This window comes from Mandrillus leucophaeus, unplaced genomic scaffold, assembly GCF_000951045.1.
Source record: "Mandrillus leucophaeus isolate KB7577 unplaced genomic scaffold, Mleu.le_1.0 Scaffold230, whole genome shotgun sequence".
NCBI classification, from domain to species: Eukaryota; Metazoa; Chordata; class Mammalia; order Primates; family Cercopithecidae; genus Mandrillus; species Mandrillus leucophaeus.
The window spans coordinates 1,077,979-1,089,868 of NW_012102366.1; the positions used below are offsets into that span (position 1 = coordinate 1,077,979).

The 11,890-nt window shown below is 58.5% G+C and overlaps 2 protein-coding genes across 7 annotated transcripts in view; one reads left to right on the forward strand and one right to left on the reverse strand.

Moving 5' to 3' along the window:
- PODNL1 (podocan-like 1) overlaps positions 1 to 5,512 on the forward strand; it is a 22,499-nt gene extending 16,987 nt beyond the window's left edge. For 2 of the 5 annotated variants that reach the window (XM_011981793.1, XM_011981794.1), the window contains exons 3-8: positions 330 to 423; positions 735 to 799; positions 949 to 1,058; positions 2,291 to 2,447; positions 2,709 to 2,824; positions 3,245 to 5,227. In XM_011981793.1, coding sequence (XP_011837183.1) covers positions 330 to 423; positions 735 to 799; positions 949 to 1,058; positions 2,291 to 2,447; positions 2,709 to 2,824; positions 3,245 to 4,031 — 1,329 coding nt within the window. In that variant the 3' untranslated portion in view covers positions 4,032 to 5,227. Of the gene's footprint in view, positions 1 to 329; positions 424 to 734; positions 800 to 948; positions 1,059 to 2,290; positions 2,448 to 2,708; positions 2,825 to 3,244 lie in introns of all 5 variants that reach the window. The other 3 variants (XM_011981791.1, XM_011981795.1, XM_011981796.1) reach the window with 3 other exon arrangements.
- Positions 5,513 to 5,823: 311 nt separating this feature from the next.
- The window catches only part of CC2D1A (coiled-coil and C2 domain containing 1A), a 20,520-nt gene continuing 14,453 nt past the window's right edge, over positions 5,824 to 11,890 (reverse strand). The window contains exons 14-28 of one of the 2 annotated variants that reach the window (XM_011981798.1): positions 11,454 to 11,576; positions 11,303 to 11,361; positions 11,098 to 11,214; positions 9,473 to 9,546; positions 9,338 to 9,396; positions 9,191 to 9,242; positions 8,986 to 9,085; positions 8,798 to 8,888; positions 8,345 to 8,482; positions 8,187 to 8,248; positions 6,951 to 7,014; positions 6,741 to 6,867; positions 6,545 to 6,621; positions 6,410 to 6,457; positions 5,824 to 6,327 (exon numbers count right to left, since the gene is read on the reverse strand). In XM_011981798.1, coding sequence (XP_011837188.1) covers positions 6,307 to 6,327; positions 6,410 to 6,457; positions 6,545 to 6,621; positions 6,741 to 6,867; positions 6,951 to 7,014; positions 8,187 to 8,248; positions 8,345 to 8,482; positions 8,798 to 8,888; positions 8,986 to 9,085; positions 9,191 to 9,242; positions 9,338 to 9,396; positions 9,473 to 9,546; positions 11,098 to 11,214; positions 11,303 to 11,361; positions 11,454 to 11,576 — 1,212 coding nt within the window. In that variant the 3' untranslated portion in view covers positions 5,824 to 6,306. Of the gene's footprint in view, positions 6,328 to 6,409; positions 6,458 to 6,544; positions 6,622 to 6,740; positions 6,868 to 6,950; positions 7,015 to 8,186; positions 8,252 to 8,344; positions 8,483 to 8,797; positions 8,889 to 8,985; positions 9,086 to 9,190; positions 9,243 to 9,337; positions 9,397 to 9,472; positions 9,547 to 11,097; positions 11,215 to 11,302; positions 11,362 to 11,453; positions 11,577 to 11,890 lie in introns of both variants that reach the window. The other variant, XM_011981797.1, reaches the window with a different exon arrangement.

Sequence of the window (11,890 nt, forward strand, 5' to 3'; positions counted from 1 at the left end):
GTGATGGCACATTTGGGGTCGATTGTGGGGGTGATGGCACATTTGGGGTCGATTGTGGGGGTGATGGCACTTTCGGGGTTGATTGTGGGGGTGTTGGGGGACCTGGGGTCGGTTGTGGGGTGATGGCGCATTTGGGGTCGGTTATGCGGGTTTGGGGTTTGACATCTTGGCAGTTACAAAACCGGTCAGGATGATGGGGTGTTTAGGATCAACTGTGGGGGTGAAGATGGGATGAGGCTGGTTTGGGCTGATGGGAAGTTGAGAATCAGTGCTTGGGGTCACTTGGTCATGGGGTCACAGGTGTGAACACCCCAACTCTTGCCCTGCAGAACAACCAGCTCCAGGAACTCCCCTACAATGAGCTGTCCCGCCTCAGTGGCCTGCGAACCCTCAACCTCCACAACAACCTCATCTCCTCAGAAGGTGAGGGGCAGAGGGAGGCAGCCTCTCTGGGGCTGAAGGACTGACCGAGGTCTCAGCTGCCATCCCCTTCCCCCGCCCCGTCTGCGGGCAGCTCTGTCGCAGTTCCCAGAACTGCCCTTTGCTGAGCAGGATGGAAACTCAGGGGCTGGGGTGGGGGTTGGGGGCTGTGGCTTTTGAGTAGGGATGGGGAGGAGGGGATCTGAGGGCCTGGGGAGCCTCTGCCAGTTCCCAGCCCAGAACCCTGAGGCAGCTGGGAGCCCAGACTCCCCCTCCACCCAAGACCAGGCCTTCACTGCCCCCCACTCTCCCAGGCCTTCCTGACGAGGCCTTCGAGTCCCTCACCCAGCTGCAGCACATCTACGTGGCTCACAACAAGGTGAGCCCCCAGCCCCACCCGCAGGCTGAGCCCAGAGAGGGTGCAGCTTCGGTCACACAGCCCAGGGTGTGGAGGGGACAGTTCTGCTGGGGAAGGGGTGGGGCCAGGGCGCACCAGGACCAGTGCGGCTGTGGGCTGTGTCCCCACAGCTCTCAGTGGCCCCTCAGTTTCTGCCCCGGTCCCTCCGCGTCGCGGATCTGGCTGCCAACCAAGTGATGGAGATCTTCCCCCTCACCTTTGGGGAGAAGCCGGCACTCAGGTAGGCCCTGGCCCAGCCCAGGCCCCCAGGCCTCAGATACGTCTGGGTCACGCCTGGTTCTAGGAGCAATGAGGGAGTTAAGACCTTGCCCTTGGCCGGGCGCAGTGGCTCACTCCTGTAATCCCAGCACTTTGGGAGGCCAAGATGGGAGGATCATCTGAGATCAGGGGTTCGAGACCAGCCTGGCCAAGTCTCTACATAAAATACAAAAATTAGCTGGGTGTGGTGGCACATGCCTGTAATCCCAGCCGCTCAGGAGGCTGAGGTAGGACACTTGCTTGAACCTAGGAGGTGGAGGGTGCAGTGAGAGGAGATCGTGCCGCTGCACTCAAGCCTGGGTGACAGAGTGAGACTCTGTCTCAAAATTTAAAAAAAAAAAAAATGCCTTGCCCTGGAGGGCTTAACTGGGGGCAGATCCTTTGCTTGGGGAGTGAGAGGAGGGCACAGTTATACCCTGGGAGGAGAGTGAGGCGGGAGACAGGGCCCTGTATGCTGTGTCAGAACTCCAGACTGAGGTGGAGACAGTATGTGCAGGGACACACACACACACACTCTTACACAGACTCACATACACACCTGCACACAACCACACGAACACATGCTTATGCACACACATGCAATCACGTGCACACACAAGCACACAGACTGACATACACACCTGCACACACTTCCAATCACATGCATACAGGCACACACTCATGCATGCACATGCAATAACATCCTCACACAAGCACACAGACTCACATACACACCTGCACACACTTCCAATCACATGCACACAGGCACACACTCATGCACATATGTACACACATGCACCCACGCACTCTTGCATATGCATACATACACACAGTTGCACACTCACACACACACACACACACACACTTATGCACAGGCACATAGCACACACTTGCGTATACATACACACATGCACACCCACACACTCTTACAATCACACGTGCACACACACTCCACATATGCACACACTCGTTACACTTACACATGCACACTGCTCACACACATGTACACACATCTATTCATACAACACATACACACACTCACCTGCACACCTACACACAGTCACATGCACACATGCACAATTACTCTCACACAGACGCTACACATGCACACACACACACACACTCTCTGAAGGCGACTCTGAGCAGAGTATGGTGTGGGAGTAGGGTGGTGGGAGGCGAGGGGCAGGCTGGTGGCCGGAGCCTGGCTCTCCTCAGGTCCGTGTACCTCCACAACAACCAGCTGAGCAACGCTGGCCTGCCCCCTGACGCCTTCCGCGGCTCCGAGGCCGTCACCACCCTCAGCCTCTCGAACAACCGGTTCAGTTACCTGCCGCCCAGCCTGCCACCCTCACTTGAGCGGCTCCACCTGCAGGTAGCCCTGCTGTAGGTCCCACCCTGGGGCCAGACTCCCTTCATCTCTTTCCAGGGGGACCCCTCCAGTTCCTAGCTTTCCATCCTTCCCAATTGCCCCTCAGAACTCCAGTGGTCGGAGTTATCTTTCTTTGAATCACTTTATTGGAAATCACTTTGAGCTCAAGGCAAGCTCCCCATCACTCCCTTACTCAAGAGCCTTCTGTGGCTTCCCGCTGCCCTCATCCCAGACTCAGGTCTCATTCTGTTCTCCCTTCTCCAGAACAATCTCATCTCCAAGGTGCCCCGAGGAGCCCTGAGCCGCCAGACTCAACTCCGCGAGCTCTACCTCCAGCACAACCAGCTGACTGACAGCGGCCTGGATGCCACCACCTTCAGGTACAGGATGATAGGGGCAGAAGGGGCTGAGAATTTATAGTCGGGGGTCCCAACCTTCAGTCCCCCTTCCCTGGATGGCTCCTAAGCCACGGCCTCATTTACTGAGTGTCTGCTGCTCACTGGGCTCGGCAGAGCACTGGGTGGGTGTCCCTGTTCCCCACAGCCCTGCACTGACATCGTAAGTCTCACATGCATTTCCGTCTCGCCTCTACCCTGGTCACCCCCGTAGCTAACTCTCAGGCTGGAATCTGCCCTGAGCACCCCAAGTTTACCTCCCACCCAGCTCTCTCAACGCATCACTCCCAAGTTGAAATCTCCAGCTTAAATCTGTCTCAGGACCACTCCCCAACCTCCCCGCCAAAATCTGTCAGGCACCCCACTCCAAGTGCCCCACCTGACACCGACCCTCTCTCCTACCAGCAAGCTGCATAGCCTTGAATACCTGGATCTCTCTCATAACCAGCTGACCACCGTGCCCGCCGGCCTGCCCCGGACCCTGGCTATCCTGCACCTGGGCCGCAACCACATCCGACAGGTGGAGGCAGCTCGGCTGCACGGGGCGCGCGGTCTGCGCTATTTGTTGCTGCAGCACAACCAGCTGGGGAGCTCAGGGCTGCCCGCCGGGGCTCTGCGGCCGCTGCAGGGCCTGCACACGCTGCACCTCTATGGCAATGGGCTGGACCGCGTGCCTCTGGCCCTGCCCCGCCGCCTGCGTGCCCTGGTGCTGCCCCACAACCACGTGGCCACGCTGGGTGCCCGCGACCTGGCCGCCACACCGGGCCTGATGGAGCTTAACCTGGCCTATAACCGCCTGACCAGCGCCCGCGTGCACCACCGGGCCTTCCGCCGGCTGCGCACCCTGCGCAGCCTGGACCTGGCGGGGAATCAGCTAACCCGGCTGCCCATGGGCCTGCCCACTGGCCTGCACACCCTGCGGCTGCAACGCAACCAGCTGCGGATGCTCGAGCCCGAACCTCTGACCGGCCTGGACCAACTGCAGGAGCTCAGCCTGGCGCACAACCGGCTCCGGGTCGGTGACATCGGGCCAGGCACCTGGCATGAGCTCCAAGCCCTCCAGGTCAGGCACAGGCTGGTTAGCCACACTATCCCCAGGGCCTCTCCATCCCCCTGCCTGCACTGCCACATCCCAAACATTCCAGTTAGCTGGTCAAGCAATCAGAACAAGAAAATGTTAAGAGTGGGTTAGAAGGTGATGAGGAGGCTGGGTGAGGTGGCTCATGCCTGTAATCCCAGTGCTTTGGGAAGCCAAGGCAGGAGAATTGCTTTAGGCTATGGGTTTGAGACCAGCCTGGCAACATAGCAAGACCCTATCTCTACCAAAAAAACGTAGCCAAGCGTGGTGTTGCATGCCTGTAGTCCCAGCTATTCAGGAGACTGAGGCGGGAGGATCGCTTGAGCCCAGAAGTTTGAGGCAGCAGTGAGCCATGATCGGGCCACTGCCCTTCAGACTGGGCAACACAGCAAGACCCTGTCTCTTGAAAAAAAAAAGTGATGAGAGAGGTATGGTGCAATTGACTGAATCATTTAATCAAGTGGGGACCCGTCTGTCTGTGCCTTCCCGGGAAGGGCCTTAGTTTACCACTGCAGAGGGGAGGAATTTGGCAGTCATGTGGGGTGGGGGCAGAAGGGACAGGCTGGTATGAAGGAGGCAGGAGACTTTCAAGGAGAGAGGTTGGGGGCTGGCTGAGCTGAGTGGCCCAGGCCTGCGGCTGCCACGACACCATCTATAACCCCCTGCCCAGATGCTGGACCTCAGCCACAACGAGCTGTCCTTTGTGCCCCCGGACCTGCCTGAGGCCCTGGAGGAGCTGCACCTTGAGGGCAATCGCATCGGCCACGTGGGCCCCGAGGCCTTCCTCAGCACGCCCCGCCTGCGTGCCCTCTTCCTCAGGTGCCCCGAGGGTGGCTGGAGGGGTGGAGGTGGGCAGGGGAGGGCCTGGGAGGGTCACGACCGCCTCTCTGTGCAGGGCCAACAGGCTTCACATGACGAGCATCGCGGCCGAGGCCTTCCTGGGGCTCCCAAACCTGCGCATGGTGGACACAGCAGGGAATCCGGAGCAGGTCCTGATCCAGCTGCCTCCCACCACCCCACGTGGGCCACGGGCAGGGGGCCCCTGATCCTGGAGAGGTCCAGCAGAGCAGCCCAGACTCCTGGGGCTCCGCTGGGCCGTGGACTGAAGAGACAACACCCACTGTGGGCCCTCTGTCTGGCTCTCCTGGGCCTCCAGGGCTGGGCCTGCTCTGCCTGGCACTGGCCAAGGCACCGAGGCACGCAGCTGGCATACTCCAGGCTCACAGACCACGCTGGCCTGGCAGGACACGCCCTACCCCAAACTCCCAACACGGACGGAGGCATCAACAATAAAGCCAAACCCTTCCAGCGCTCAGCACGGACCAGGCACCCTTTGGGGGCTCTGTCCACAGACTCCTCCCCACGACCAGTCCAGCTGGGGAAACTGAGGCTCTGCGATGCTAAGTGGGTCAGGACTGAATTTTGAGGTCCTAAGACACACACTGGGATCACCAGACAGCACCCTGTGCGACCCAGCCACGTGTGATTGCAGGGACGCCCAAGGCCACCCACTGAAAAAACACTGGGTGACAGATACAGGGCCCCTCACGTGTGTCCCCCACACAGCAAGCATGGGAATGAAATGCACCCTTCAAGCTGGATGTGTGGTGGTGCCCTTCTGTAATCCATGACTCAGGAGGCCGAGGCAGGAGGATTACGTGAGCCCAGGAGTCGGAGGCTTCAATGAGCTGATTGTGCCACTGCACTCCAGCCTGGGAGACAGAGGGAAACCTGGTCTCTAAAAAAAAAAAAAAAAAGCGCCTTTCACAAGCACACTGCCCCTCCCCAAACCTGCTCCCCTAACAGGCACCTCCCCATCTACCTCCAGGGGAACTGGGGGGTGGGTGGGGAGACCTAGCCTGGCCACCAAGGGTCCGAGCAACAAACAGACAGGACAGAGTTGGGCTGAGTGTGGCCCTGGCTATTTTATTCCATGTGCTGGCCCTAGGGACCCAGCTGGGCCAGGTCGACGCCCCTGGGGAGACAGTGGGGCTCGGCCAGCCTCAGCGGCTTCTTTGGGGTGCAGGAGGGCTTTGGGGTTAAGGCCGGGGAGGGACAGGAAGTAAAGTGCTTGCAGGGGCTCTCGGGGCTTGGTCCCAGCCACCCTCCCTGCTCCGGGGCGGGCCAGAGGCCGGACTCCCCTGGGCTGTGCAAACAGGACTCTCTGGGCCCACCCAGGCCTGGGTGAGGGGAATACACTGGCTGGCAGGGATCGTTCCCCACACCCACAGCCACAGAGGCTCTGGCTGGGCTGGAGGCCCGGACGAGGGGCAAGTCCAGAACCAATTGTCCGCTGATTGTCTGCTTGTCTGGTCCGTGGCTGTGTCAGCTCTTCCCGGTGTCGGGGCCTGCTGCCCACTTTCTGGGGGCTGCCTGCCCCACGGGCTCCTCACCTGCGGAGCCGCTGCAGCTGGGAGAGAGGCCCCTGGGGTCACCGGGGTGGGCTATGACCACAGTGATCCCCCAACCACCCCGTCTCCTGAGCTGCTCACCTCACTCTCTACCAGATTCCGCCTGTAGAGTGCCTCCTTTGCAGCCTCCTGTGGGGGATGGGCATTCAGCAGGTAGTCCCTGCAGGTCCCGCCCTGCCCGCTGCCCAGCGTCCACCCAGCCCGCGCCCAGCTCACCCTGCTGCCGTCATTGCCCAGGCGCCGGGCAGCCTCCGTGTAGAACTGCAGCTGCCGCTCTAGCTGGGCTGCGTATTCTGAGAATGGATGGTGGGGGGATGGGGGCTTAGGGTGGGGCCTCGCTGCCCCCAACCCTCCTGTACTGTGCCCATCCCCAAGCCCGTCCCCCACGAGATGCCCATCTCCAAACCCCTACCCCGTCGGATGCCCACGCCCCCCTGCTCCAGCTGTGCTCTCTGCCACTGGCTGCGTTGCATGATGTCCTGGTACTGCTGGGCCACTTCTGGGGGCACCGGCCGCCGCGCCTGCCTGAGGGCCAGGATCTGGAGGATACAGAGGGGCCTGTGAAGATCCCGCCAGGACTCCCCAGTCCTGCCCCATGGAGCCCGGCAGGATGGATACCCACCTTCCGCTCCAGACGCTCTTGGTCAAAGGCCAGCACACTGAGGCTATGCAGGGGCCGGGCTGATCTAAGGGGTAGAGGAAGGATAAGGGACTGCAGAGATTCCCCTAACCCAACCCTGTTAATTCGAAAGACACATTGGGCCAGGTACGGTGGCTCACGCCTGTAATCCCAGCACTTTGGGAGGCAGAGGCGAGCGGATCACGAGGTCAGGAGTTCGAGACCAGCCTGGCCAATATGGTGAAACTCAGTCTCTACTAAAAATAGAAAAAAAACTAGCCGGGCATGGTGGCATGTGCCTGTAGTCCCAGCTACTTGGGAGGCTGAGGCAGAAGAATTGCTTGAACCTGGGAGGTGGAGGTTGCAGTGAGCTGAGGTCGCACCACTGCACTCCAGCCTGGGCGACAGAGCAAGGTCCTGTCTCAAAAAAAAAAAGAAAAAAAGGCCGGGCGCAGTGGCTCATGCCTGTAATCCCAGTACTTTGGGAGGCCAAGGCAGGCAGATCACCTGAGATCGGGAGTTCGAGACCAGCCTGACCAACATGGAGAAACTCCCGTCTCTACTAAAAATAGAAAAATTAGCTGGGTGTGGTGGCGCATGCCTGTAATCCCATCTACTCAGGAGGCTGAGGCAGAAGAATCGCTTGAACCCAGGAGGCGGAAATTGCTGTGAGTCAAGATCGCGCCATTGCACTCCAGCCTGGGCGCCAGAGCTAGACTCCGTCTCAAAAAAAAAAAAAGATACTTTGGGCACTGGGGGTATGGTGGGAGATAGGTGATACCCACCCGGTGTTGCTGATCCCAAAACCTAGTGGGGACGATGGCTGCACACCCAGGAAACTATGATGCCTAGTGGTCAGGGAGGGCTTCCTGGAGGAGGTAACAGCCAAGCTGGGATCCAAAGAAGGAATCAGAGGTGGGCAGAGGAACAAGGGTAGGGGTGTTCAGGGCATTGGAACCCACGGAAGTCCAGAGGCCAGTGAAAACTATTCATGGCCATGAACCACAGGAGGGAGTGGGGAGAGAGAAGCCTGGATATATTGACAACGGTCAGATCACAAAAGGTTTTAAAGACCAAACAAAGGAGTTTAATCTGGATCTTCTGGGAAAAGGGGTGCCAGGAAAGGTTTTGCAGCAGGAGAGGGACATGGTCCAATTTGTGCCTGGTGGGAAACTGTCCAGGTGGGGCTGAGAGGGGAATTGGGTGTTTTCTCTAGCATGCCCTGGCCCAGATACCTACCTGTTACCTGACTCCCTTGCAGGGGCAGGCACAGGAGGTGCCTTCCCTTTGGGCCCAGCAACCTGCTTCAGAGGAGAGAACCAGTCCTGTGAGTCCTGGGCCCCTGAACCAAGCTTTCCTCCCTGGGATTGCTGATGGGTAGGGGTGGGGGGTCTCACTGTGGGCACAGCTGCTGGCACAGGGTCAATGACCAGCCACCTCTCCGTCGTTGTCTCCAACTGCTGGGCTGTCAGTGGCTCCCGAATCCGAACCATCACCTCCAGTCGCCCCCCTGTGGGCCGGCGACCATCCAGGACCTAGATAGGGGTAAGGAGAAACTGTTGGTGGGAAGCAGGAAGTGACTAAAGGCCCAGGGCCAGGACCAGGGAGAACAAGAGTGGCTTCTAAAATATAAGCCCATGGTATGGCTGAGATACCAGTTGATCATAATGGAGTGGTGGAGTGGGGTGCTGCAAGTATTTAGGGCTGGGCAGTAGGGAGGTCTGGGGCTCTGAGGGGAGGGGTTGGGTCAACAGATAGGCTCATAGGGGGCTCAAAGCAGGAACTGTCTTAATAATGTTAATGAGTAGCATGGCCATACCGGAGCATGCAAATGAATGTCCACCTCTCACCTCAAGGATCTCCCGGACCTCACATGCTGTCTCCAGTGCATCCAGCTTCAGCTGGGCTGTCCCCAGCACCCGGTCAGTCTTGAAGAGCCCCCTGTGTGTACGTGTGTATAGTGGGGACAGGATGGTTGGTTCAGAGCAGCTCCCCTCCCCTGGAGCCCACCCAGTGGCCATGGCTCCCTCTAGCTCACCCTTTGTGAACCACTTCGAACTTGATGCCCTTGGTCTGGATGGCCCTTCGGAAGCCACGGTGGCTGCGGTTGATGCAGAGTTTGAACTGCTCCTTGAACTCTGCAGGGGGAAGGAGGGAGAGGAAGTTGGGTGGGGTCAGGCCATGGTCTTACATCCCTTCTGCTGCAAGGGAGTAGGGGTGGGGTGCTTCCAGCTGAGGCTCACCAGGGGAATCTGTGTTCTTGATCACACTGGTCTTGTCTTTCTGAGCTTCTTCCTATGACCAGAGAGGAGGCAGGAAATCTCGGGGGCCTGGGACCTGGCTTTGGCCCACTGAGTCTGCAGCCCTCCCCTCCTCAGCTCCCCACATACCACGTTGGGATAGGGGAAGTCAAACCGAACAAAGACATCCAGATCGCCAGGGGACAGTCCTGTGGGCAAACAAGGGTCAGAGCTGGGCAGAGAGGGGGTCCCCATGACCCTGACCCCTGCCTACAGCCCCCTCACCTGCGGGTGTGGGCAAGTTGATGCCCTTCACGATGAAGAGGAGCATGTCGTTGCTGCTGAGGTCAGGGAAGATCCTTCCGGGTGGGCAGGTGGGCAGGCGGGTGGGCAGGGAAACAGAGGTACCTCAGTCCCACTGCCCACCTGCCTTTTCTTCCTCCAGTGGGGGCTGGGAACAAACCCGACCCTGGCCTTTGGGGGCATCTCAGCTCCTGAGCTAATTTTAGAATCAGACAGACTAGAGTTCTCTGTTCAGGTCGGCAATGGATCACTTTTGAGTCTTTTCTTCAGTCCGCGTATATTTATTTGGTACCTACTGTGTGCTAGGTACCCTAGCTGCTGGGTGACATTCCCTTCACTTAATAGTTCTTGAGTCCTACTAAGCATCAACCAGTGCCCTAGCTGCTAGGAGACCTTCCCTTCATTTCCCAATATTTCTTGAGCACCTACTATGTGCCAGCCGGTAGCCTAGCTGCTGGGGATCTAGAATTAAACAAGAAATACCCATACCCTGTGCTCAATCTAGCTGAGTGGACAGATGAGCACAAGTACATAAATAGAGAAACAATAGAAAACTCAGCAGAGAGGGGAGAGTGGAGTGTGCTCAGAAGAGACTGCTTGGATAGACAGGGAGGGCCTCTCAGAGGGAAGGTGACATCACAGATGACTCTAGATGTCAACAGGGAGCTGCCACATGGAGACCTGGGGAAGAGGGTGAAGGCAGAAGAAATAGCTGATGCAGAGGCTTGGGGTAGGAACATACTTGGTTTGTAGGAGGGACAAAAAGTCCCATGTGGCCAGAGCTGAGTGAAGCAGGGACAGGAGGCAGAGAGGAGGTGTCAGGGAGCCAGGCTGTGTGGAGACTGGGGAGCCAGGGTAAGGGGTGTGGGTTATCCCAGGGGCAGCTGAGAACCACTGGAGGGCCAGTGGCTGCACCTAACCTCGTTTAGAAAGTGGAGAGAACGGGCTGGGTGCAGTGGCTAACACCTGTAATCCCAGCACTTTGGGAGGCCAAGATGGGTGGATCACAAGGTCAGGATATCGAGACCATCCTGGCTAGCATGGTGAAACCCTGTCTCTACTAAAAATAATAAAAAAATTAGTCGGGCATGGTAGTGGGCGCCTGTAGTCCCAGCTACTTGGGAGGCTGAGGCAGGAGAACAGCGTGAACCCAGGAGGCGGAGCTTGCAGTGAGCAGAGATCGCGCCACTGCACTCCAGCCTGGGCAACAGAGCGAGACTCTGTCTCAAAATTAAAAAAGAAAAAAAAAGTGGAGAAAATGATCCCCACTCCTCCTGGCGTGGGAAGACTTAATAGTACCAAGACCAACACCCACCAAAGCCATAACTCATCTCTGGTCTCCCATGGACTCACCCAGGCCCTGGGACAAGATACACCTTTGTACTCTCTAGATCTTTCCCAAATGTGTCACTGTGACTGCACCCTCGCCATCCTTCACTTGTATCTCATGTCTGCCCCAGGGCCTTTGCACGCTCTGTGCTCTTCCACCCATTCAAACTTTCCTCCAGATGTAAATCTTACGCCAGCTTCTGGGGAGCACACCCCCACCCCCCTGCCACCAAAGGGCCATTGGGGCCACGTGGTGGGGCATAGATCAGGAGTCTTACTTGATGACGCTGAAGGTCCTTTGCTCAAAGCGGGCAGTGGGTGTGGGAAGACCCCGGGCGAAGGCTTGCTTCAGAATGTCCATGCTCCGCTTACAGTCTTCCGCCAACTTTTCAAACCTGCCGGTGGGAGGGCCCTGCTCATGTCCCCAGCCCCGGCGATGGGTGGCTGGGGGTGCAAGTGTCTGGCACAGGTCGGGGCACTTACTTGGTGGTTTCAGTGATGTTGCCCAGCTGGGTGAATTGGTTTGAGTGGTTCAGGCACATCTGGGGAAACAGAAGGCAGTGAGTCGAGGGAAGGGAAGAGAGGGGAAGCAGGGTCACGCCCCTGGGGGACAGGCTGGGGGCCTCCCCCTCACCTCATGCTGCTGCCGTATGAGCTTGGTGAGTTCACCATAGCGCCGGGCGGCCTCCTGAGACAGACCTGGGCCGGGCCGCTGGACCAGGGCAAAGTCATCCTTGTTGACAGGGGCGGGCGGCACCTGGGGAGGACGAGGCTGGTGGTGGGGGTAAGGGGGACAAGCAGGCCCACCTAGGGCTCTGCAGAAATGTTGTTCTTCCTTGACGGGGAGCATTCCCCGACCACGGCTCTGTCACCCTTCTCTGGTCTTTCTTTTTTTTTTTTGAGATGGAGTCTCGTTCTGTTGCCCAGGCTGGAGTACAGTGGCGCGATCTCGGCTCACTGCAACCTCTGCCTCCCAGGTTCAAGTGATTCTCCTGCCTCAGCCTCCCGAGCAGCTGGAATTACAGGCGCGTGCCACCACACCTGGCTAATTTTTGTATTTTTAGTAGAGAC